Below are 22,507 nucleotides of genomic sequence, written 5' to 3' on the forward strand. Positions count from 1 at the left end.
ATACTTCTTAGCTTTCAGATTTTAATGTTTTATTCTTTTGGATACATTGCTTGTACCTGTTTTAAACAGACTAAATCCAAAGCAATTTCAGCCATGGAAAAAGATGAGGAGACAGACAAAGGGGCAGAGTCAGTGTCAAGGTCGATACAACAGCAATTCATTTCAGACTCTTACCAATATTTGTGAATGTGCTCACAGTTAAGGATTTCTGTGGTTTAATGCCTAACAACAAGACTAAAAATCATGGCTCTGTTTATACAAAGTGCTTTACCAATATGAAAAAACAGAAGCACAACAAAATACTAAATCAGTTAATTGCTTACCTTTTCTTTAAGGTGCTGAGAATTTGGTGTTGCCATTACTGTCACCAAAACTTTCAAGAGCTGCAAACAAATTTCTTTGCAGTCTTCCTGGCACACTTCAATTAATCCTTCTATACAACAAAGCAATTGTTCCATATAAAAGACCTATTTTTTTAATAAAGAAGTAAGTTTATTATGTTTGTTAGAAAATATAATATTCATTTTAAGGGAGAGATAAGAGAAGTGACAATAATAAAATATGAGTGCTGTATAATCTCCTGAATTGGTAATATATTGATCATTTTGTGTTAGTTCATTTGATGACCTACATTCTACTTTGTATAGAACTCAATATAAGCTTCTTCCCTTGTCCCGTTAACAAAATAAATGATCCTGCTCTTAATCACACAATTGCTCGATTGTGAATAAAACATCACAGTATTTCAGAATGCTTTCTGATAGTACTTTCTCATTCTGAAGTGTAATTTGTTAATTAATAACATATTTATTACAACTTTTTCAAATACAATTCCATGTCTTACTAGTTTGAATGGAACATTAATAGTTAAATACATAAAACAAGAAAACCTGAGTGTCTGCTTTTATCTTTGCCAATTTATCTCGTTTGTTGCAATATAATGCCTGTTATCTTGATCCAACTAATATCAATGGAAGTCAATATTCCTGTCAGTCAGTTTGCAGTAACTTCTATGATAAAGTGCATCTGATAATCCATGAAGCTGTCAGACTACATTTAACTAACAGAAGGAGCCATTGTTATAAATTTACTTCCAAAAAATAAATCAAGTCTAGGAATAGGTTAGTTATAAATGTTATTAATCTCATGGACATGGTCAATCCTTAGCTAAACAGTGTCTATGCAGCATTTACTCTCTAAAATAGAGAAAGATTGTTTTCCAAGACCAAAGGCTAGAACAATTCCACAATTCCACCAAATGCTTCAGCTGCAGATGAATGTGTCTACTGTATATAATGCCAAATGGAAATGGTGAGCTTAAGACCACATAGCAATTTTGCAGATATACTTCAGGGAATTGTTATTTGAACAACCAAGTTATAGTGCTTCCAGTTATATGAGTTCCTAATCATCATAGGCTTCACAGAGATTAAGGTTAATTCTTTGCATCACTACTATATATTCCATTAGGGAAGAAACCTAATGAGGGAAGAACTTCGAATGTATATCTTACATTGGCTCAAAAAGACAATTATGCCAGATTCAATCTATACACATGAATAACTTTTTTTAAAGGGAAGTTTGAATCTGACACAAAGTCAGAATTTTCTGAAGGCATCACAGTGGCCCTTTTTTGGTCATCTTAAGAACAGAGGTCTAACAAACTTTTGCTTCCATTGAAGCTGGGATTTCATCTGTGGGGGAGATTTTAAGGATTCTTGTTGTGAATGTCTAACAGATCTATTTCTAGGTCTGGGCAAGTGATGAAAAGAAAAAAAAAAAAGAGAAGGGAAAAAAAAGAGTAAGATAATAAAAAATAATCTTGGAAGCTTACAATCTCCATTGCACACTGAAGAGAGCTCTCACCTCCTTATATAGCAACTGACGAATATTTTTCAAATGCCAAAATGAAAATGGTCTTCAGGCTCAGCCATTAGTTAAGGGTACACTCAGGAATAAATTTCTAATTTAGATAGGCCTTCCTGCTAGATTCTAACTTAATGAGAAGCAACCAAGCTGAACAGACAGAACACAAGACATGCTCCTAAATTTACCTGTAATTGTACTAGTACCTTTCTTTTAAAATGGAAAACAATACAAAAATTCATACAAAATAAAAACAAGAAATGACATTAAAACAGAATCTTTCTTGGAAAGCCTGACACGTCAATCACTATGGACTGTGAAAAGTTGTCAGTCATTTTTACTGATGATGATCAAAATATATTATCTTGTTTGGACTGTGAACACAAGGCATTTGAAAACATCAGTTAAATTCTGAACCTGGATCAGCCAAGGGAGTGTGCTATTAGTACAGTACATACTAACCAGCTTCTTCTCTCTTTGTCATGTCTTTTCCTGCTACCGCCTGAAGCATTTTACTACAATTCTCAAACTTGAATCCACATCTGCTGAAAGGATAGATTACCAGCAAGTTTTTGGGAATAGTATATTTGACTAGGTGACTACAACTAGGAAAAGAATACAAGGCGACTCAGGGAGGACATGGAAGCTCCTGCCTTTGTCTCAGACACATGCCTACTACAACTACAACCTATGATAGGATAGGGTGGGTGTGCGAGGGAGGGAGAGGAAAGGGAGCACTTAAGGAGAACAAATACAAAGTTGGAGAACCACCAGTCTAAAACTTGGGACTGTTGTGTATTTTCCAATCACTCTTACCTCTTCAGATTGTTGACAAACTCCAGCTTGTGACAGCATGTTGCCAAGATCAGTCAAATGAGGCTGTAAGATTTCTTTTGGGCTACCTCGAATCACTGCAGTTAGAACCATTATACAAGATGGCTTAGGTGTTTTCTTAAAGGCTGATGTGATTAATTTCAAAGATACCTTAGGGTTGACAAATGTTCCAATCAATTCTGCTGCTTTCACACACTGAAAAAAAAGAACAAGAATATCGAGAGGATTTTTCTGAAAACACAAGACCATTCAACGTATCATGGGATTTTTCTTTTTATGATTCCAGCTGCTATTTGAAATGCCTTGTAGGCCTTTTCCACTCACTCAGTAATGGCTATATGCATGAAGAAATTTTCTTGACATGTGTTCAGTAAGCACATAATAAGGCATGCAAGCACTCTTCTCAGCAACAGACAAACTTCCATGAGAAAGTAATGTACAGAAATGAAGTGTACAACTTTCAGTGTAATAAAGTCTCTAGCTTAGAATAACCAGATGTTGCAGATTTACTGGTTTCATTTTTTTCCTCCAAATGCTGTTCTGAGGCATGCTCTCAATGCCCCCACTACCCATTTATTAAAAGCAACAATAAAAACACAAAAGAGGAATTTTTTGTCATTGTACAATATTTTGACATGGACATTGCTGATCTGGCTTACTGTGGAAGCGCTGCCATAGAGGATCTGCTCGCTGCTTTCAATCTCTGAACTAAAAAGGCTTAAATTACTATCTTTTCCCCATTATATTCATGCTCTTTGATCCCGTCTCTGCCTTGCAGACACATTGGTATGCTGTATTCCACGTTAAATACCATCACACCAGAATTTACTCTCTGACTGGTGCCTAACATTTACAATCAGGTGCATGAATAAAGATACAGTCAACTACTGCACCATTACCTGTGCAACAGGAACATTTCCTCCTAACCCCTTTATAGAGAGCAGCTAGGTAATTCTTATATATCTTATTTGGTATTATTTGGTTAGAGAAAGACATGCACATTTCCCAGCTTGGCAGTTGTTCTGAAATAGGTTCTTCTGTGACAAAGGACGAAGGAGATAATCATAGTATCCTGTGAAGCAGCATCACAGAGGAGCAAAAAAGCATTCATGAACCAAGTTGCTGAAATTTTGGCATAGGGAAGAGTAAAATTAATTTAATCCTCCTAATTAGGATTAAAACTTTTGAAAGCACCTGTGAAGAGATTAGTGGTGGAATTCCAAGAAAGAGACAAGTATGGTCATAAAAGTAAAGGGAAGACTAGGTGCTGCTGGAACACATACTTTTGATGCTATATTTACAGCACTAAGCACTAGATGGAACAGCAGGGCCATATGGGTTTATTCTTCAAATTATTTTTCCTATCTATTTTATATTAGCAGCAGGGAACTTTGAAGAACTAACTCTATCTCCTACATCTGTCCTGCGGCATTGATTCAAAAAGAGGTGTACAGGCATTAGGAAATCAACAAGATGACTTCTGACTATTACAGGTTTATTTCTCTCTGAAATATTGATCACCGTGTGACTGGCTAAGCTTACAAGCTCAATTTTACTGTAAGGCAACGTTAAAGATCAGATGCTGATTCTGAAAACAGAGATGAAATGGGTGGAATAGGTAAAAGGGGATAAGAGAGCAGAAGCTAGGGAAAGGAGAGGAACAGCTTAGAAAAAATCAAGGGAGGCAGACAAAAACTGGTATTGAGAAAGAGTATAAAGAGAACACGAAGAAACTGCAAGAAAAAAAACAACAACTTGAAGAAAAAATACCATTTCAGGAATGAATTTCTCAGCCTGCATATGGCTCAAATGATAGCAGAAACCAAAACAAAAGCTTGATTTAGGAAATCAACTTTTTTGACATTGATTGGATTACTTGCATATAGTAAGCTGAACACATTCTTCCAATTTCCCAAAACAATCAAATCTGCACCTTAAAATCAACGTACATTTTTGTTATATATATGCTGTTTTGCTTGTGTAAAGATATGAACAGATTTTTTCTAAAAATTGTAAAGAAAGTTTTTATCACCTGTTCCTCCTCTGATAAATGTATCTAGTGTTTTTAATGACATACATTTTATTGATTATTATTGAACCAAGTGTTGAGAGCATCAACTGTCTGATAAACTGTTAGAGAAAAAGGACGCTATCTATTCCTCGCAAAAATAATGAAAAAAAAAAAAAGATATTTTACAAGTATTATCTCAAGTACCCAGAAGTGAATATGGATATCACATAGAAAAAACATACCTCAATATCTGGTTGGAATTATGGTTGGATTATACGGTAGGGGAAGATAAGTCAAATTAACTTGAAAGGGCATGACCTGCACATGTTTTTAAATGGAATTTGTTGCCCCAAGCCTTTTAGACTCTTAATCTTCTCTTAATCTTATGATTTTTAAGTAGATCGTTATTAATGCTTCACGGGGTTGGCATATAAACTAAACAGTATTTAAATAACTTTATTATTAGTCTTCATACCAACAATTGAAGAATGACTTTAACATAGTAAGTATAATTTTCACATATTTTTGACATAAAATACTATTAAAACCTGATCCTGCAGTCATGGGAAATTTCCAGTGACCTAGGGTAAGACCATCCTTCACAAGACACACTCAGGACCATAAAAATTAGGGTCTTCATCTACCATACAGCAGATATTTAGACAGAGTGTACTTACATTCCTAACTACCTCACTTTCTTCATCCAAGCATGCTTGGTACAGAGTTCTAAGCAGCAGATCCATGTGTTGTGTTATGTGATCCTCTGCATGTAGCAATAATGTATACAGAAGCTGGGATGCTTTTATTCTTGTGTTTTCAACCCAGTCTGTTATATCATGACAGAGGCCTGGAAGAATTTTGGAGAGGTTTCTTGACACAAGTTCCCGACAACCTAGTCCTGGTCGTGTCACTAGAGAGTAAAACAAAACAAAACAAACATATAATCAAGAACACAATGGAAGAAATATCAAAGGAAAAGCTAATGCATGCTAAGCCTTAGAAAAGTCTAAGGGCTTCAAGATAAAAGGCTCAGTACGGAACAAAATATTCCAAATGCTGCTGAGGATTTCACATCTGTAAGCTGTATTTCTTTAATAGATATTGCAAAATTCAAACTCCACTCAACTCTGAAAATGCATATATTTATTACTGCAAACTTGTTTAAACTATATCCTATAAAATGTTTGCAGAAAGGGAGAGGGAAGAGAATTTACATGAGTATGGAACACTACCCACTTTGGAAATTGTGGCCTCATCATTTCCTTCTAAATGTTATAGCAGCACCAATGTCATTAGAAGAATTAGAATGAAGCCCACAAACAAACAGATAAAACAGAAGTAAGATTCTTCTGTGCAAATTCTGTGGTATCATTGAGTTAAATATAATTTGGAGGGGGAAAAAAAGCAGAAGTCAGAAATAGTACAAAGGACACGAACTGTATTAAAACAGACAGTATCAATTGTGTCCTCTAAAGGAAAAAGCTAAAGAAGCGACAGGCAAATTAGAAGTAGACAGGGAAGTTACTAGCCAAATAACAAGTCTGCAGTATTGGATGTGTGAATAAAAACCCAAGAAAATGGCACTGAAAAAGGAAATTAAAAAAAATACAGTAGGAAACTAAGAATTATAAACAAAACAACAAAAACAAACACACTATATATTAAAACAAAACAAAACACCTCCCTTCACCCCAACACATGAAAATCTGACTACTAAGGGTCTCTGCAGGCTCAGGATATTTTCCTGCATTGGCCCATATAACTACAAATGCTAAAAACGAAATGGGCTACAGTAAATTGTATGAATAAAATAAGCTTTCAGAAATGCCTACAAAATATCTACAGCAGAAAAAAATAAAATAAAATACAAATGTCAGGATATGAATTGCTACCTCTTTTGTCAATGGAGGATAACATTTTGGATTATGAAAACTGACAATGAATAACAAAAGGTCAAATAAAGAAATCAACTCGAGACAGCAAATACTGATGGACATCCTATTCAACCTGAGGCAGAATTTTATTTGAAGGATCCGACTATTCTTTATCAGCAGTTCCTTCATTTCAGATGTTCAAATGCAGGCATTTATCCCTGTAGCTACTCCTGTCAAAGACTTCCCCGCTACAAACTGTCTGCACCTGTACCCTTAGGCAATGACTACTGCTGCTCAATGGAAAGCTATTCAGTTGCTCAGATGACACCAGGTATGAGGTCTAATTCTGCTCCTCCTCTGACCTGCAGTATCTGTCATCACAAGATGAAAGCACAGGGAGGCTCCTATGTCAGGTTCATTAGCTTGAGAGTTGGACAAAAATGGCTAAGTAAAATGTACTATAAGCTCAGTGGAAAACACATTCCAGAATGTTGAATATTTGGCTGTAAGTCAAAAGAGACAGCAACAAAGTGTTCAAATACATCATTATCATACTATACAAAATACACGCGTATGGAAGGGACATGGGGGGAAGAACACATACTAACAATTCATCCATACACGAACTGTGGCAAGACACCACAAATTATTACTTGAAACTAAGGTATAATAGTTTCCTTGCCAAAGCTTTATGTCTGTAAGATTAGGTAGCCAATCATCCTTTCCTCTCATTTTTCTTCTCTCTTGTCACGTAAAGTGTGACATATAAACACATAACACACACATATCACAGTCAAGCATTTGCTGCATAATCCTACCAAGCAAGTCAGTGAAATGCAGGGCTGGAATGTTGCCCAACTTTGTGAAGCGTATTTATTGTGCTAAGAAGATTTCAGAAAGTACATATGAATTTAATGTATGAAGTAATTGATAGATGCCCCTTTTTAAAAACAGGCTACATACACACCAATAAACAAGCAAAGCCCCACACAGAGATAACTGAATAAGGTATTAGCAGTAAAACGGTAGCAACTCTTTGAAGGACTAGCACATAAAGCTTTTTCTTTCACTCATCTCCCTCATCCTTGCCTCTGCTTATCTGAGTGCAGGTAAACTGTGGTATTTTTCACCACAGCTTTAGTTACCTTCGAGTATTAGAACACTGGCTATATATCTGCTATAATGCCATCAGAAGGGCTAAGCACTTCGATGACCTTCACTGTGTCATAACAAAATTAGTGGTTGGAGCTCTGACACTCAACTTCACCAGTTTATACACATTAAAAAATTATCTGACAAAAAAAAAAAAAGGTTTCTGCCATCACTTGTGGAAGTAAAAGCATTTGTCACCATTTCCAAACCCCTAAGGTACTATTACACATCAAATAGGGAAAAATATAAGAAAGGATAACAGATCAACTTGACTCTTCAAAGCTTAAGAGTTCTGTCAAACCAGTCACCATTATAAAGTGCCTCCCCTTTCATTCAAGCATTACTGAATAAAACAACTTTAAAAGAATAGAAAAGAAAAAGAAGAGTAATTTCAAATGAGAAAGGACTCCGGAACCGACTGTCATAGAAAGGATTTTGCTGCTGGGGATTCTGTGATGTGATTGTCAGGGAGGCACAAGTCAAGCATGAACCTGTTCTTTCACACCAAAAGAGTTTTTGTTCTGTTAAATATGAGTACAGAAATCAATAAATGACCCACTTAAATCCTCTCTCTCACCAACACCCATATGCATATTTTTAAACATTAACTTTATGAACCTGAGACGGGACACATGCTTCATGCTACTGCAAATGTATCACTTTTAATGCTACCTATAAATCATATGGTAGTAAAAAGATATCTACCTGTGCTGCGTATCTTGTTGTTTTTTTTTGTGTGTGTGTATAATAAAGGAAATTATTCTTTCTTTTCCCATACTCTTCATGTATGCTGGTAGATTGAAGTTAGCATCCTAGTGTCTTACAGAGAAGTTTAAAATCATTTCATTGCAAATTTTTCCTCCATGAAAATTCTGTATATTTAATGGTATGACTTATTATTCAAGGACTCATTTCAAAGGTTCTTTCATTCTGCTTTCCTGCCATCTGTGCGCCCATTCTCCACCTGGCTAATACAGAACTTTCTGCTGCTTCTACATCATTCCTTTATCTCTTTTTCAGTTGCATATGTGGTATGTAACTAACTCTATATGTGACTGGAAATGAAACTAAATTCCATTCATCATTTCTTCCCAGCAAGAGAGTACAACTTCTCTCAAGTCATAAACCTTTTTTCCCCTTTTAAATACAAGTACTTATGAGAGTTATTTTTAGAACAGTGCTAAGCCTGTCCACCCCCACCACCTCTTTCTCTGAAGATCACTTTTGCCACTGAACATTAGTCAGTCTATGCTACCCTTATACATTAACAAATATTACATCTTGTAATGAGTATTTCACATCCTGCGCTGCAGTTCCAGCATACAGGGATTCAAGATTATTCAAGAAGTAAAAAACCAAACCAAACAAACAAAAACTTTCTGTGCAACACTTACCTCCTTTGGGATAATGAGATGGTGAAACACTGAAATCCATCTTATCCTTCAGATCTTCTTCATTCTCTTTCTCCCATTGCAAACCTATCTTTTCCCAATAAGTCCAAGCCAGTGTCCTAGGCATAAAATAAAATAAAAAATACCATCGTGCCCCCGAAAGGAAAACATTCTAAAATGAAACTTCTGGAAAATACAACTTCTTGAATTCAGCTGGAAGGATGGGAAGCATTCCTATCATTTAAACAGGCATATTAGGTTTATGTACTCAGTGAACAGAGGTCATCTCTTCCAAAGATAGTTCTGTCTCCCTCACTGTCTTCATCTCTCATACTTACTTGAACATAGCATTCAAACAAAAGTTACCAGAGATAATGTTATCACGATTGGGTTTAAAAAGAAAACTTTTTTTTTCTCCAAGCAATGCATCCGTGAATAAGAAAAACTTCCACATAAGCCACCTATTTAGGGGAGCAGAGGGGAAAAAAAGAAAAAAGAGAAAAAACAGAAGGGCTCTGCTTACATATTTTCAGGAATTTCATCAGTAAAGCTTCCAAGTAACAGAGGAATCAGCTTGTGAAAATATGAGTATCTGTCTCGTAGATGCAACAGCCATTCTCCAATGACAGTTGTTACAGCTTGTCGAACCTAATAGATTAAAAAGGGGAAAAAAAACCGATTATTTAAATTAACTCAGGTAAACACTGGAAAAAAATTGCTTTTGGTATCTAAGACTTGGTAACAAGCGCTTGAATAGTCTCAGGACAAATAACAAGAATCCAGGATTTCCTCGCTTGCAGCAAGCATCTTACATAAGTTGCAAGATACGAAGCTCCCTCTTGTGTCCTCTCTCCGGCTTAGGTAGTCTTAGACCATGTGCTGCACAAAAACACATCTCTAAGAAGACACGATACAGACCTAAAGCAGAACACCCTAAATTGTTGTGGTTAGTATTTCTCTGGGAATGTGAGAAATGTAAATTTCTCTGGAATTTGAACCTGTCCAGCATATCTCCAGACGACAATTTTCTTCATTTACTGTAAAGGAAGCCTAAGCTAAATAATTGGAATGCACCCACTCAAAAAATAAAATATTTTAGTTATGGTTATGTAGCACATTTCAAAATGACTGTTGCAACTGCATCTTATGAAAGGAAGTTCTTTAAATGTCAAAAGAATTTAGACAGAATTGAAGACACCCTTTAAAATAAGAAGGTATGTATAAACTTCAACAGCCTGCAGAATTAGACAGCAGCTGAACAGGTCATCCACCTTGCTTTTGGATAGTTTACAATTGATCAAGCTTGTATGCAACATATTTACATACCTCATCTGAATGAATGGAAGCTGAAAATTGAGGGGGGCAACACACAAGAAAAATCAGATTTGAAATAAATCCAGAAAAAAAAAAAAGTAAGAAAAACCACACCTTGGGAATCTCATCAAATAATCGCTGGGCCAGGTGAGACAGAACATCATCCACTGACTTCCCATTTCCAAACTGTATCACTGCTCCGGTAGCCTGAATTACATCAACGCGGACTCTATAGTGCTGGTGTGAAATTGTTTGCATTAATGGGTTTATCAGAGATTCTGACTGCATATGGAAGTGCTCTGTTAAGGGAGAGAGAGAAGGAGAGAGAGAACCTTCAGGCAAGCCTTTTTCAAGGTGGGTGACAGATCTTGAGCAAGATGATTTCTGTACCACTACAAACAAGCTGATTAATGTTTGCACTGCAGCAGCGCTGAACAGCAGCCCACAGACACTTCCCCCACACAAACACTATCACCCACATGCTGTAACTACTCAGCATCCATCCCTCACATGATTCTTCTCCACTGGATCCCCCAAGGCTTACAGAGTGCTCCTGTGAGGGGGTGGCTTACAGAGTGCTGAAGGGGTGTGTAACTGCTCACCCCCTCCTGGCAGCATCCCCACAACCTCCTACTGCCCCCTACCTTACCCCCTACCCCTCCTGGGCGCCGCAGCCCCCATCAGCCCACGGCCCCTGCTTCGCCCATTCCCGGGCCCCACCTGGCACAGCCTGGGCGCAGGCCACGGCACACCTGCAGCTCTCACGCCTGACCTCGGCGTAGTGGTCCAGGAGCGTGGCCTGGAGGATGCGGACCACGTCGGAGAGGTAGGGGGCCACGGCGGCCCCGCAGCGCTGCAGCAGGAGGCCCAGGAGCTGCAGCAGGCCGAGGCGCAGCTCCTCGCAGGGCTCAAAGCCCTGCGGCGGGCAGAGACGCTGGGCCAAGGCCGGCAGGAGCACGGGCAGCGCCTCCCCGGGCCGATCTCCGTGGCTGAGTCCGTGGCGGAGGAGCTGCAGGGCGAGCTCCCGGCACCGCTCCGCCGCGTCCCCGGCCAGGCAGCGCGTCAGGGGCCGCACCAGCTGCGCCCCGAAAACCTCCTGCACCACGGCTGCCGGGAGCGGCCGCTCCTGCACCTCGGCCCGGATGGCTTCCAGGGCCCGCAGCCGCGCCGCCCGGCCGCAGTCGGGGCCCTGCAGGGAGCTCAGGGCCCGGCTCAGGGCCTGCCCCACCTCGGCCGCCCCCGCCGCCATGCTCCGCCGTCGCTAAGGAAGCGCGGCCGCGTTGCTAGGGCCGCGTTACGACGGCGGGCGGAGCGCTTTACGGCCGCGCGCTTTACGGCCGCGCCGGGCCGGCGTTGTGAAGGGGGGGCCTGGGCGCGGGGTGGCGGTCGCTTCTCTGTGCGGCCTCGCTGCTGTGAGGGGTGTCCCGGGCCCGTGGGCGCAGCTGGGAGGGAGGGGGGGCGGGCAGGCAGGCAGCCGCCTCGGCTTCTCACAGAGCCGTGGGGTGGTGGTGGTAAAGATGGTGCTGAGGCTGAGGGCAGTAGCAGAGCAAAGCGGCCAGGCCCCCGGCGCTGTGCCCCTGTGTAGCGGGGAGCCTTCTGGGGATCAGCTGTGGTGGCTTTTTTTTTTTTTCTTTTCTTTTCTTTTTTTTTTTTTTTTGGAAGTTTTTACAAGTCCTATGAGGAGTGGCTGAGGGAACTGGGGTTGCTTAGTCTAGAGAAGAGGAGGCTTAGGGGAGACCTCATTGCTCTCTGCAATTACCTGGAAGGAGGGTGTGGGGAGCTGGAGGTCAGCCTCTTCTCACAGATAACTAGTGGTAGGACTAGAGGGAATGGCCTCAAGTTGCACCAGGGGAGGTTCAGGTTGGAAATGAGGAGACATTTCTTCTCAGAAAGAGCAGTCACGCATTGGGATGGGTTGCTCAGGGAGGTGGTGGCATTGCAGTCCTTGGGGGTGTTCAAAGAAAGGCTGGATGTGGTGCTTAGGGACATGGTTCAGTGGGTGACTGTGGTAGTAAGGGTAATGGTTGGACCAGATGATCTTGGAGGGCTTTCCCAACCGTAATGATTCAATTTGCATCACTTTCCCCTTCATTTTTTTTCCCTGAGAGGATCAGAACTGCCTTGTTAGCAAAGTCATGGGTTTCTATAACACCGTTATATATTTTTTAATATCCACCGAGTTTATGTGTACCCATATTATATTCATATGGCATTTGTGTGCACTTACATCATATTCGTGAGGCATTTGTGCACTTTACACAACACTTTATGTGCTCTTTAGATGACCCTGCTTGGCCAGCCAACCCATCTAACAAAATGCGTTCATTGGGATCTTGTTCCTTGAGCAATCGCGCTTAATTTAGGATGCAATAAACTACAGAACTACTTCAAATCAAGCCTTTAAAATACCCTTGTGCTGAATTTGTTCTGTCACGACGCTGCTCCTAGCCTGTCGGGGAGCATTTTGGGGTCCCTCGGGGGTGCCTTCTACACCCCTGGAGCACGACTGGGTCCGGGAGCCGAGCCGGGGGCAGGGAGCCAGGATCCGCACCGACACCCCCGGGAAGGGGACACCCGGAGGGGGGACACCCCCGGGAGGGGGGACACCCAGACCGGGGACACCCCCGGCTCCGCGGTCGTGCCGCCCTCCCGCCGGTGCGGCGGAGGCGGCGGGGAGGCCGAGCCTGCGGTGAGTGACAGCGGCGGGGCTTCCTGCGGCTGAGCGGCGGCCGTGCTCGAGCCTTTGTGTGCGGGAGGGCAGGGGGAGCCCCGCGGCCCCGGAGGAAGAGGAGGAGGAGGAGGAAGAGGCTGCGCTGCGGATACCGGCGGGGGAGCCCCTTCCTCCGGGAGGGCAGGAGAAAGCCGCCGCCGCCGCCGTGCCGGCCCCACAAGGCAGGTATTTACTCGCTGTCCTCAAGCTTCAGGCTCCGGCGGCCTCTCCGCAGCCTCCCCGGGCCCAGCAGCCTCACGGAGGCCCCTCGAGGCCCTTCCCCGGCCGGGTGTAGGCTCCGCGGGGTCCTGCTGTGGGCCCCGGCTCTGCCCGGGGGATGCCCAGGGGCCGGTGTCGCCTCTGCCCCTGTCCCCCCGTGTCGCCTCTGCTGGGCTGCCCCGGCTTGGAAACGCGAAGGGAGAGGGCGAGGTGCGAGGTCTACCTGAGGCCAAAATCCTCCCGGGACACAAATCTGGGTTTCTGGGAGGGGGAGGCTGCAGGGGAGCAGAAATGCGAGGCTTTAAGCCGCCGTTTGATAAGTGGTTTTGGGGCTCACGGCCTTGAATGATTAACTGCACCGTTATTTCCAAGGGTTGGCGGGCGTCCGGGAGTTAAAATGCTCTTCTTGTAGTTCCCGGTGTGTTGGTTTTACAAAGATGACACGGTTCAGCATTTCCAGAACGTTAAAGTGTTTTGAATTGTCAGCTTGTGAATAGGCGACAGGCAGTGCTAGAATATCCTCACTGATCCACATTACTCTGACAAAGGATTTGAGAATTGTCTTTTCTCTCTTTCTTGCACCATTTTCTTAACCTAGGTCTGTTTACTGTTTACAAGCCTGAAGATGGCTGCTGCTTCTTCCTGCAATGTGGAAGAAGATGAGAGCCTGAAGGGATGCGAACTCTACGTTCAGAAGCACAACATCCAACAGATTTTAAAAGAATGCATTGTAAATCTTTGCATAGCAAAACCAGATCGACCCATGAAGTTCCTCAGAGAACACTTTGAAAAATTAGAAAAGGTCAGTGGTTTTCAGGTGACATATAATTTTCTGGTTTTGAGCTGAAAATATTGTTTAAAATTTTTCATATATTTTAGTACATTTTTCCTTTAAAATCTTAATTAGCAAGCTACTCTTAAAAAGAAAGGTTTTAGGAAAACCCCTCAACCCTGTGTTTGCTGATGTCTACCAGAATATTGGATAGTATATAAAATGATGTGTAATGCCAAGATTATAATTTCTTGTCAGACAGAACTTGTTAAAATGACCCAAAAACCTAGAACCATGCTTTGTGTTACGATATATGGCATGCTGAACTTTGATCTATAGGAAGAACTTGCCTACAAGAGCAGAAAGTGCTGCTGTGCCCTGGTCATTCTGGTGTCAGGTGATGTGGTTTTCCCTTGCCCCTGAAACCGAACAAAATCAGGGAACCAACAAGTTCTTAAAACCATTAAAGTTTGATTACTTAATTTTATTATTCTTTCTGGTCTGTATTGCGTATCCCAGGATCCTCCATCAAGAGATACATTCAGAGAGACTTCATATACTATGTCTGTCTTCAAGAGCAGTGCAGAGGGACAAACATACTTTAAAACATTCTCAGGCAGATCCTTACTGAAATGTGCTGGTATCTTTTGCAGGAAGAGCATGTTGTGTAAGCACAGCTTTTCTCTGGGGATGGGATTGCTCCAGAAATAATGAGAGGACAGGGCTGCAAACTCTTACGTATACAAGTCCTCAGTCTATCAGAAACTTTCTTCATATACTTAATTTTAAGACGACTATTGATTATTTGTTCTTTTTTTTTTTATGGAAGTATATAAGGTTTGTAGGCTTAAGATACAAGTTTTATGTATGTTTTTTTCCTTCAAAGAACAGAATTTTGTAAGGACAGAGCAAGAACAATTAACTAGTGAATAAAACATAGTGCTGATCTATTACTGGTGATACAAGTATTGTATACATTTCTCGTTGTTTATCTGCTTTTCAGGTAAATTTTTGTATGGGTGGGTATATGCCAGATTTGTGTAGCTTTAAAAAAATGCAAACATTTTACTCTACTGGAAACCTAGTAAGAATGCTGGGAACATCAGGAAGGGATAGGAAGTACAAAATATTTTGTGTTGTATTGCTCATTATTTAAAAAAAAAAGGTGTTTTTTTTTTTGTTCTGCATATGCTAAACTTCTGACAGCCAAGACCCCATTTCAAGAGAATTAAATCCGTTGAATTTCCTTTATTGTGTTATGAGTTGTTTTCCATTTTAATGTATTCCATTCTGAACTTCCTGCCTAGAAGGATAAGTACCGCTGTTGCAAAATATGTTAAAATTTGCTGTAGTATTTTAGAATATTCTCCATAACTATTGGGATTACTTGAGTTGTTTTTCTGCAGGAGTTTTGCTTTATTGATCTTAACACATTACAGGCAAATTCAGAGAGGTAGTCAGTTCCTACCCTTGAGAAATTATGTTCTTTTATGTAATCCTCTATTATTTCCCAAAGAACATCAGACACTAGAATTCTGTACTAGGATATTGATTATATTATTGCATATCACGAGAGATGATTCAGAAACAGCCAGTCCCAAGACATCAAATTCAGTGATTGTCATGCTTAGTATGGAAGCAAGCAATCTTGCAGCCTGTGAGCTAAGCCTTCTGAGTCTAAAGCCTTTAGGATGCTTCTGGAGGTTTCCAGCAGTGTAATTCTTCTTCCCACAGCAGTTTGACTTCCTTGCTCAACCATCTCTTGAGGACTTTCTTGAGATGAATTGCACTGTGAAGGGTTTTCTGCTGAAGGATAGTATTTTGATTTGGTTGGTTACATAATATTGTGGAAGGAAGTCTGTGGTCAGGAAGAGGAGCTGTCCCTTCTTGAATTGTAAATTCAAAGGGTCTTCTACAGTATTTTTCTTCTTTCTGCACAGAGTTGGTCTAAGGGAGCCATGGTTTCTAATTGCCTGGTGTTGGATATGAACAAGTTTAATTATGTTTCTAGCATCATCCAGTTCATCCAGTGCTCCTGTGCAGCAATGACAAGCAAAGCCCTTTTTTAGCGAGAAAACAATGAGTTTTCGTAGGTTAGTTGCAGAATCAAGGCCTAATTATGTAAATGTGGGGGATATCCACGTTTTGATTGACTTGGTAAAGAAATCATTTGAATAAGTTTTATCCTGTTTTTTGAAGATACTTGTCATATGTAGTTACTCTGAAGAGTCTTAATTGAATTGTGAGTTTAGCAATTGTCTATTACAGATTTTTTTGTGGGAATGAGCTGTATGTGATATGGCATATTTGCTATTAACTCAGTGTGTGTACTTTTATTTTGCTCCTTTGTGGGGAGAGGAGTGAAAATCTTTGAGTTTAAGCATAATTTTCTAAAACAAAGGAATGTTTCTTTCCACTACAGTGTGGTATTCTGGGGTTATTTTCCAGTCATGTTAAAATAGACAGTCTAATTAAAATAGACAATATGTTCCACTGAAGAGAGCAGCAGAATAGCAGTATATCTGTCAGAAACTCATGTGGGCAGTTTAGAGATGAAGTGTGGGATATTTTCCCAGTAATTAAAAAAGGAGCTCATGGAAAGTGTGTAGAGCTTGATCCACATCAGTGTACTGGAGCTACTTCATAGGTGAGTACAAAAAAATGTTAATTTCATTTTGCTAGTTCTTACCACATCCCATAAAATAAAATCAGAAAAGCAAAATTTATTATCATATGCAAGATCAGACTGGTTCATAAATGCTTTTTATTATTCTCCTAATGACATCAGTTAGGTCCATTGCCTACATCCGTACTGCTAGATGGAGAAGTGCCAGGGACTAACCCCTGACCCCAAGACACTGGCCCCAAATATCATTCTTCGGTCTAACACGTCTAAGAGCAGGTTTGTTTTGGCAGGAGTTGGTCAGAGCAGTTGAGAACAGAGCCAGGGAATGAGCTAATGGTTAAGAGGTACGGACTGTCCTGGGCTAGTGTTCAGGCCCACGGTTGGGCCACTTCTGTATTTCACAGTGTAGATGCAGCCTGAGAGAGCTGTAAAATGAGAACATGAGTAAATACTTTAAGAATAAAGTGTTAAAGATTAAAGTTTGATGTTTGATTCTGCAGACATCATTTTCAATTGGAGAAACGCCAAGGTTAGAAAGAAATTTGTTACCTTTTAAGGTTGCAGTTTATTGTATCAAGTACAATACTTTTAAAGAAGTATAACTTTGAAAATAATTGTGGAAAAATTTTAATAGATATTTTTCTGTTCACTTAATACTGTCAGGACCTGCTTGCTTTAAGATGAAAGTAATGCTGGGAGTCAGCCTAAGTTTCTGTATTCTGGAATTGTAGTTCTCAAGTCATTTTTATATGCTGTGACCTACAAACTTCAAAATGACATCTGCTCTGATCATGTTAACAGTTACTTTGTACAAATCTTTAACATTCCACTGAGCACAAAAAAAAAAAGAGTTGAAAATGGTTTAGATACCTGAGATTTAAAAAATTATGTAATGTTTTCTTTTGAATAAGTTGTTGTAAATTTTCTTATGGCTGTATAGAACTTCTTGTTGGTGGATGAAGTGAGGAAAACCTTCCCTTAGTGATATTGACTTTTTTTGGAGTGGGGGAATAGATGTTAGCTAAGAAATTTTGGTGTTATTTTAACAGCTGTAATTAACGTCCTGTTCACTTGAGAACTAAACAAGGCATATCAGGGGGAAAAAAAAACAAACAGCAGGGAACCCATCTTTTATCTCTACTTCTTACATTATATAAAAAAATTAATTACTAAGAAATTGGAGGCAGAGACTTCTATTTTCAGCTATCCTTGAGACCGCAAAACTTTCATTAGTGTCTGACTGGTTAGTGCCATGATTATGTGATCAAAGGTGAAGTTGTCTTGCCAGGCTAAGCTAGACTTTATTTCAACAGAAAAAAGTTATAGTAAGAAGTAGAACTAGTGAAAAAAATGGCACAAAAGAGGGGGAAACAGGAGGAACCTGCAGTATATGTTTAGGTATTGGTAATAGGTATATATTACCAAGTATTTTGATGAAGCCATTTTGCATGCACTATATTTTAGTGCAATGGCTTTGCCAGCAGAGCAAGTAGTTGCTGATACCTGCTAGATCTGAGTGCTCTCTTGGTGCCTTCTGTTGCCCTGTGCACATGCAAGAAGAGAAGTACCGTGTTGCACGTGGTACTTAATGCCATGGGTTGCTGTGATTTGGTAGTGGTTTTATGGACCCAGGCTGATGCTGCGTGTCTTAAGGTACCGTCCAAAAAAGAGAGTTTGGAAGAACCCTGGCCCCTACCTCTATAATTAAATGGAGCAAAATGAGGTTGTTTGGGTAGCTCCACCTTGTGGTATTAGACAATATCGTACACAGACAAGTTGAGCAGAAAAATAAAGTGAAAGTTTACTAGGGGTTTGCCATAAACTAGGTCTCTAAACTGAAAATTCATTCACAGTTAGTAAAGTACAGTTTTTAATGTATAATAAAGAGTTTCAGGGCCAAAGGTATTTGAACATCAGACTTTTATTCTGCAACAGTAGTCTTGCCCAGTATTTACGTTTTTTTCAGAACTTACACCAGAACCTGACCAAAACAGTGAATTTAATTCTTGTAGGTGATTATGCTAAGTGTAACTCATTCCTTTAAGATAAGCTGGGTAGAGGTTATGGGTTGGAAGGAAAATCCTACAGAAGAAAAACTATCTAAAATATGCATTAACTAAGCAGTGTGATAAAGATTAATAAGAAAAATATTTCTGTATCTTTTAAAGCTTGCAAAGCAGTTGGGTGGTGTCTGCTCTGGTCAGAAATGTTGCTAAAGCATGTGTGAACATACCTGAGCTACCCAAGATGCTGATAGCAAAGAAACAGCGGGAGCACTGGGTGCTGTGTAACTGCAGTTCTGAGGAGGCTGGGGCAGCCTGTGCTACTGCCACTTCTCCGATAGCAGTACCTAAGAGAGCTAGATTAAAATCAGCTCAGGTCATTCTGTGTGTGCTGAAGTCAGACCTCCTGGACTGCTGCAGTCAGCCACAAGAATTGTTAGGAGAGGCGACTGTTTCAGTCTTGGAACAGAAACAAGAAAAAACACCCATTTAGCAAACTTTCCTAAACACAGGAGATTAAGGGAAAGGTGGAGGGTGAAGAAGGTGAAAGCAGAAGTTCCCTATTTCTTGAGCAGGACAGGCTATAGTCCATTGAAACTGATGTCCAGCAGTTTTTAAAAACAGAAAACCCCAAACATGCATGGAAAAAATATGCTTTCAGGTGCATTGGATTTGCACAGCACATTGTCATAGGAAGTTGTTGAGACCAAAATTATGGTCCCAATAGATTAAATTCTTCAATGGAGGGAATGTCCGTTGTTAGCTGCTAAACTCAGGGGCTTTGATAAAGCATCTCTTTTGGAAACTCCTGAAATTACTGAATGTTACATGCTAGAAGGATCACTTTGCTTGAAATGTTCTTTGTGCTCTTTCCCTAAACCACTGCTATGGGTAGGATATAAGGCTAGGTGGGATTGTGGTTTGAGTTGGTGGAACAGGTGTTATGTTAGACAGCTGATTGTTTATTTAGAAAAAGTAGTGGCAATATCTTTTGTTTGCAGATTCAAAAAATCTCTCTGATGGAGTTTAAAATAATTTCTAAGTAAAACTGCATAAAAGAATGTTAAACATATTTAACATGTTAAGAGCTTAAGCATCAGGTAGAGAATGTGTAGTGACTTAAAGCAAGTCTTAGCTCCTTTTCCATTAAAAAACCAACCAACCAACCAACCAATGACAAAAAACTAAACAAAAAATCCCACAAAACTATGTGCTCACATTATTACTTTGAGTTCAGACAGTCTGCATACAGCCAGATTGCAACTATTCAGGTGCAACTCACCCTCATGAAGATTTATAGCACAAGATCACGTCTTTTTGTGCTGTTAATTCATCTTGTCTTGCTCCTACATCTCAGGAGGATGCCAGTAGTTTGATTTATACTGAGGTAACTGCTTTTTGCCCTTAGAAAGCTTTCTTTAAAAAAAGCAAAAATGATAACGGAGACTCAGGAGACTAGTGTAACTCAGGAAGAAATTATAATGCTTTATGAATGTTATCATTTTTAGGAAGAATATAAATACAGTCAGTACAGGGGTAATCTATTCTGTTGATGAAGTTTTTAGTGCTTATAGGGCAAATATTCAGTGCCTTATCTTTATTTGGATTATTGACTGTAATTGAAAACACCTGTTTCATTTTTAGTTCCACAATAAGGGGAAGCTTGGACTAAATATAACTGGTTTCACTGCTATCAGTAGATGTTATAAGAAATACTCCCATTTATATAAAAATAATAACACTGCTTATCCTATCAGTGATGCCATAGTGTAAGATTGATGTGGTTTCTGGATTTGAAGCATCCTGGCACAAGTTAGTGTTGTTGCTGTCTCCTGAGGATGCCAGCTCAGGTACTGTGTTAACTCTCTCATGGCCAGCTGCTGGTAGCCTGACCACTGCTCAGGCACTCTCATCACTGCCTGTAGATAATTACAGTACACATCCTGTTTCATCCTCTCTCTATAGGACTGGATTTAGCTTCCACACCAAAGTAAGGCTCTTGCCTTTAACAGAGCAGCCAACTCTTCCTCTCTTGACGCTCATGGACCTATACAGCTAGGAGCAGGGACATCCCTTCAAGCATACCTCTGACCGCAGCATGTTAGAGGCTCTCAGCCAGTTTAGTCAGCTCTGTCAGATGCACAGCCCTTAAGCTGATTTAGGGGCCCTCAAGCCCTGTTTCACTAATCAAGTTCCAAAAAAGAGTTTGCCCACTTTGAAATCCTGCTCTTACTGGAATTGGTGCTTTCAGAGCTGGCTGAATGTCCAGCCCAGCGTCTGTCTGCAGTCCAGCAAATCCTTCACTATGTTGGCTTGAGTTTGAGGGGCCTGTTGGACTACATTGCAACTCATTTCATGCAAGGTCAAACATAAGATTATGGGATGGATAGTTTTGAGCCTGTACTCCTGCAATTTGTCCTAATTCTCTTGCTGTGTGGTTTTCAATAGTGCATTGGGCAAGGCGCTCTGAGAACTGTTGAGCCTTTCAGTTAAGGCTGGTTGTCTAGCCAAGGCTAGGCAGTAGCTTTTCTCGAAGGCACTAAACTATATTGTTTCCTTTTATTGTCTCCCCGTTGTAGAAGATAACTTGAGGAAAAGAGTTAAGCTTTGACAGTTTTCCCACAGTAATTATTTTAAGCTGTGGGGCATGCCAAATAGAAATGATAGCAAGGAAAGAGACTGTAAAAATGATAAAAACCAAAACAGACTTCCAATACAAGGATGAATTTTGGATTTGCTCTTGTTTTTAAGTTATGTAGATGCTGCGGTCCACTGCACTCTTAATAGTTAATCATTAATCTCCTAAATGCATAAAAAGGTTGCTCCTTCTTTTAAAATATTTTTAATGCTGCACGAATTCATTTTAATTAGGCAAGTAGAATGGGGTTTGGGAACGTCCAAGTGAACAGCAGTAGGACTGAGTGGAGAACAGCAGTTTTCGCAGCAGAGTTAGGATAATTTGAAGTTTGGCTCTGTTCCGATTAAGAAAAGCACGTTAGGTTTTGAAATGCGGGAAAGCTACTGTTTTTCTTCGTGCTGTGCCTGTCTGCGACTCTGTGCTTGCTGCCTGGCAGCCTGGGTTGGAGCAGTACCCTGACAGCTTCGTAGGCTGGAGCTGGGGAGGTTCTCTGCCTCCCAGGGAGCTCAGCTTGCCAGCTCCACATCACCCCTAAGCAAGACGCTGGGGAGCGGAGAAAGTGAGCTCTGGGAAACCCGACATCAAAATATGTCCATAGATGTTTTGCTTTTGATTTACTGGCAAGTCGTGAAGAGTAAATCGAGTGGGATTTTATGGAGGAGAGGAAAATGTGGCAATGTTTTAGCGATGATTTCCACTCTGGAATAACCTAGGGAACACGAGATTTTGAGTAACCGTCCCTGCTTTCAGCAGCACATTTGATCTGAGGGTGTCAGAATGCTTCTAAACGTTAAGTAGGCCTACACAATAGAAGTATTTTGAGGATCAACATGACATGCTAGCATTTATGATTCCCTCTTTGTCGAAAACCTCAATTGCTAACTTTTTTTGCCTGTGCTCTGGTGGTGCATTTCTGCCTTGTTCATGTAATAAGTCTTGTTGAATTTGGTGGTGTTTCTTTCAGAATAAGTGTCTGCTGTGTTAGATGGCTAGAATGAAAATTAAATAAGCAGCTTTGGCATTACATATCCAGTGATTAAAAACTGTAAAGTGACTTAGGCATTCTGGTTGTTGCTGAAAAATGCACCATAATATTT

The 22,507-nt window shown here is 40.4% G+C and overlaps 2 protein-coding genes across 5 annotated transcripts in view; one reads left to right on the forward strand and one right to left on the reverse strand.

Moving 5' to 3' along the window:
• Window positions 1–11,715, reverse strand: part of DNAAF5 (dynein axonemal assembly factor 5) — a 28,638-nt gene extending 16,923 nt beyond the window's left edge. Inside the window, exons 1-7 of the mRNA XM_066977469.1 lie at window positions 11,163–11,715; window positions 10,557–10,741; window positions 9,652–9,776; window positions 9,132–9,247; window positions 5,389–5,621; window positions 2,683–2,895; window positions 324–467 (exon numbers count right to left, since the gene is read on the reverse strand). Of these exons, the coding sequence (XP_066833570.1) occupies window positions 324–467; window positions 2,683–2,895; window positions 5,389–5,621; window positions 9,132–9,247; window positions 9,652–9,776; window positions 10,557–10,741; window positions 11,163–11,691 (1,545 nt within the window). The 5' untranslated portion in view covers window positions 11,692–11,715. The remainder of the gene's footprint in view (window positions 1–323; window positions 468–2,682; window positions 2,896–5,388; window positions 5,622–9,131; window positions 9,248–9,651; window positions 9,777–10,556; window positions 10,742–11,162) is intronic.
• Window positions 11,716–12,153: 438 nt separating this feature from the next.
• The window catches only part of PRKAR1B (protein kinase cAMP-dependent type I regulatory subunit beta), a 101,289-nt gene continuing 90,935 nt past the window's right edge, over window positions 12,154–22,507 (forward strand). The window contains exons 1-2 of one of the 4 annotated variants that reach the window (XM_048062769.2): window positions 12,154–13,338; window positions 13,990–14,173. In XM_048062769.2, the coding sequence (XP_047918726.1) occupies window positions 13,997–14,173 (177 nt within the window). In that variant the 5' untranslated portion in view covers window positions 12,154–13,338; window positions 13,990–13,996. Of the gene's footprint in view, window positions 13,339–13,969; window positions 14,174–22,507 lie in introns of all 4 variants that reach the window. The other 3 variants (XM_048062764.2, XM_048062754.2, XM_048062745.2) reach the window with 3 other exon arrangements.

Source organism: Anser cygnoides, chromosome 15 (assembly GCF_040182565.1).
Source record: "Anser cygnoides isolate HZ-2024a breed goose chromosome 15, Taihu_goose_T2T_genome, whole genome shotgun sequence".
NCBI lineage: Eukaryota > Metazoa > Chordata > Aves > Anseriformes > Anatidae > Anser > Anser cygnoides.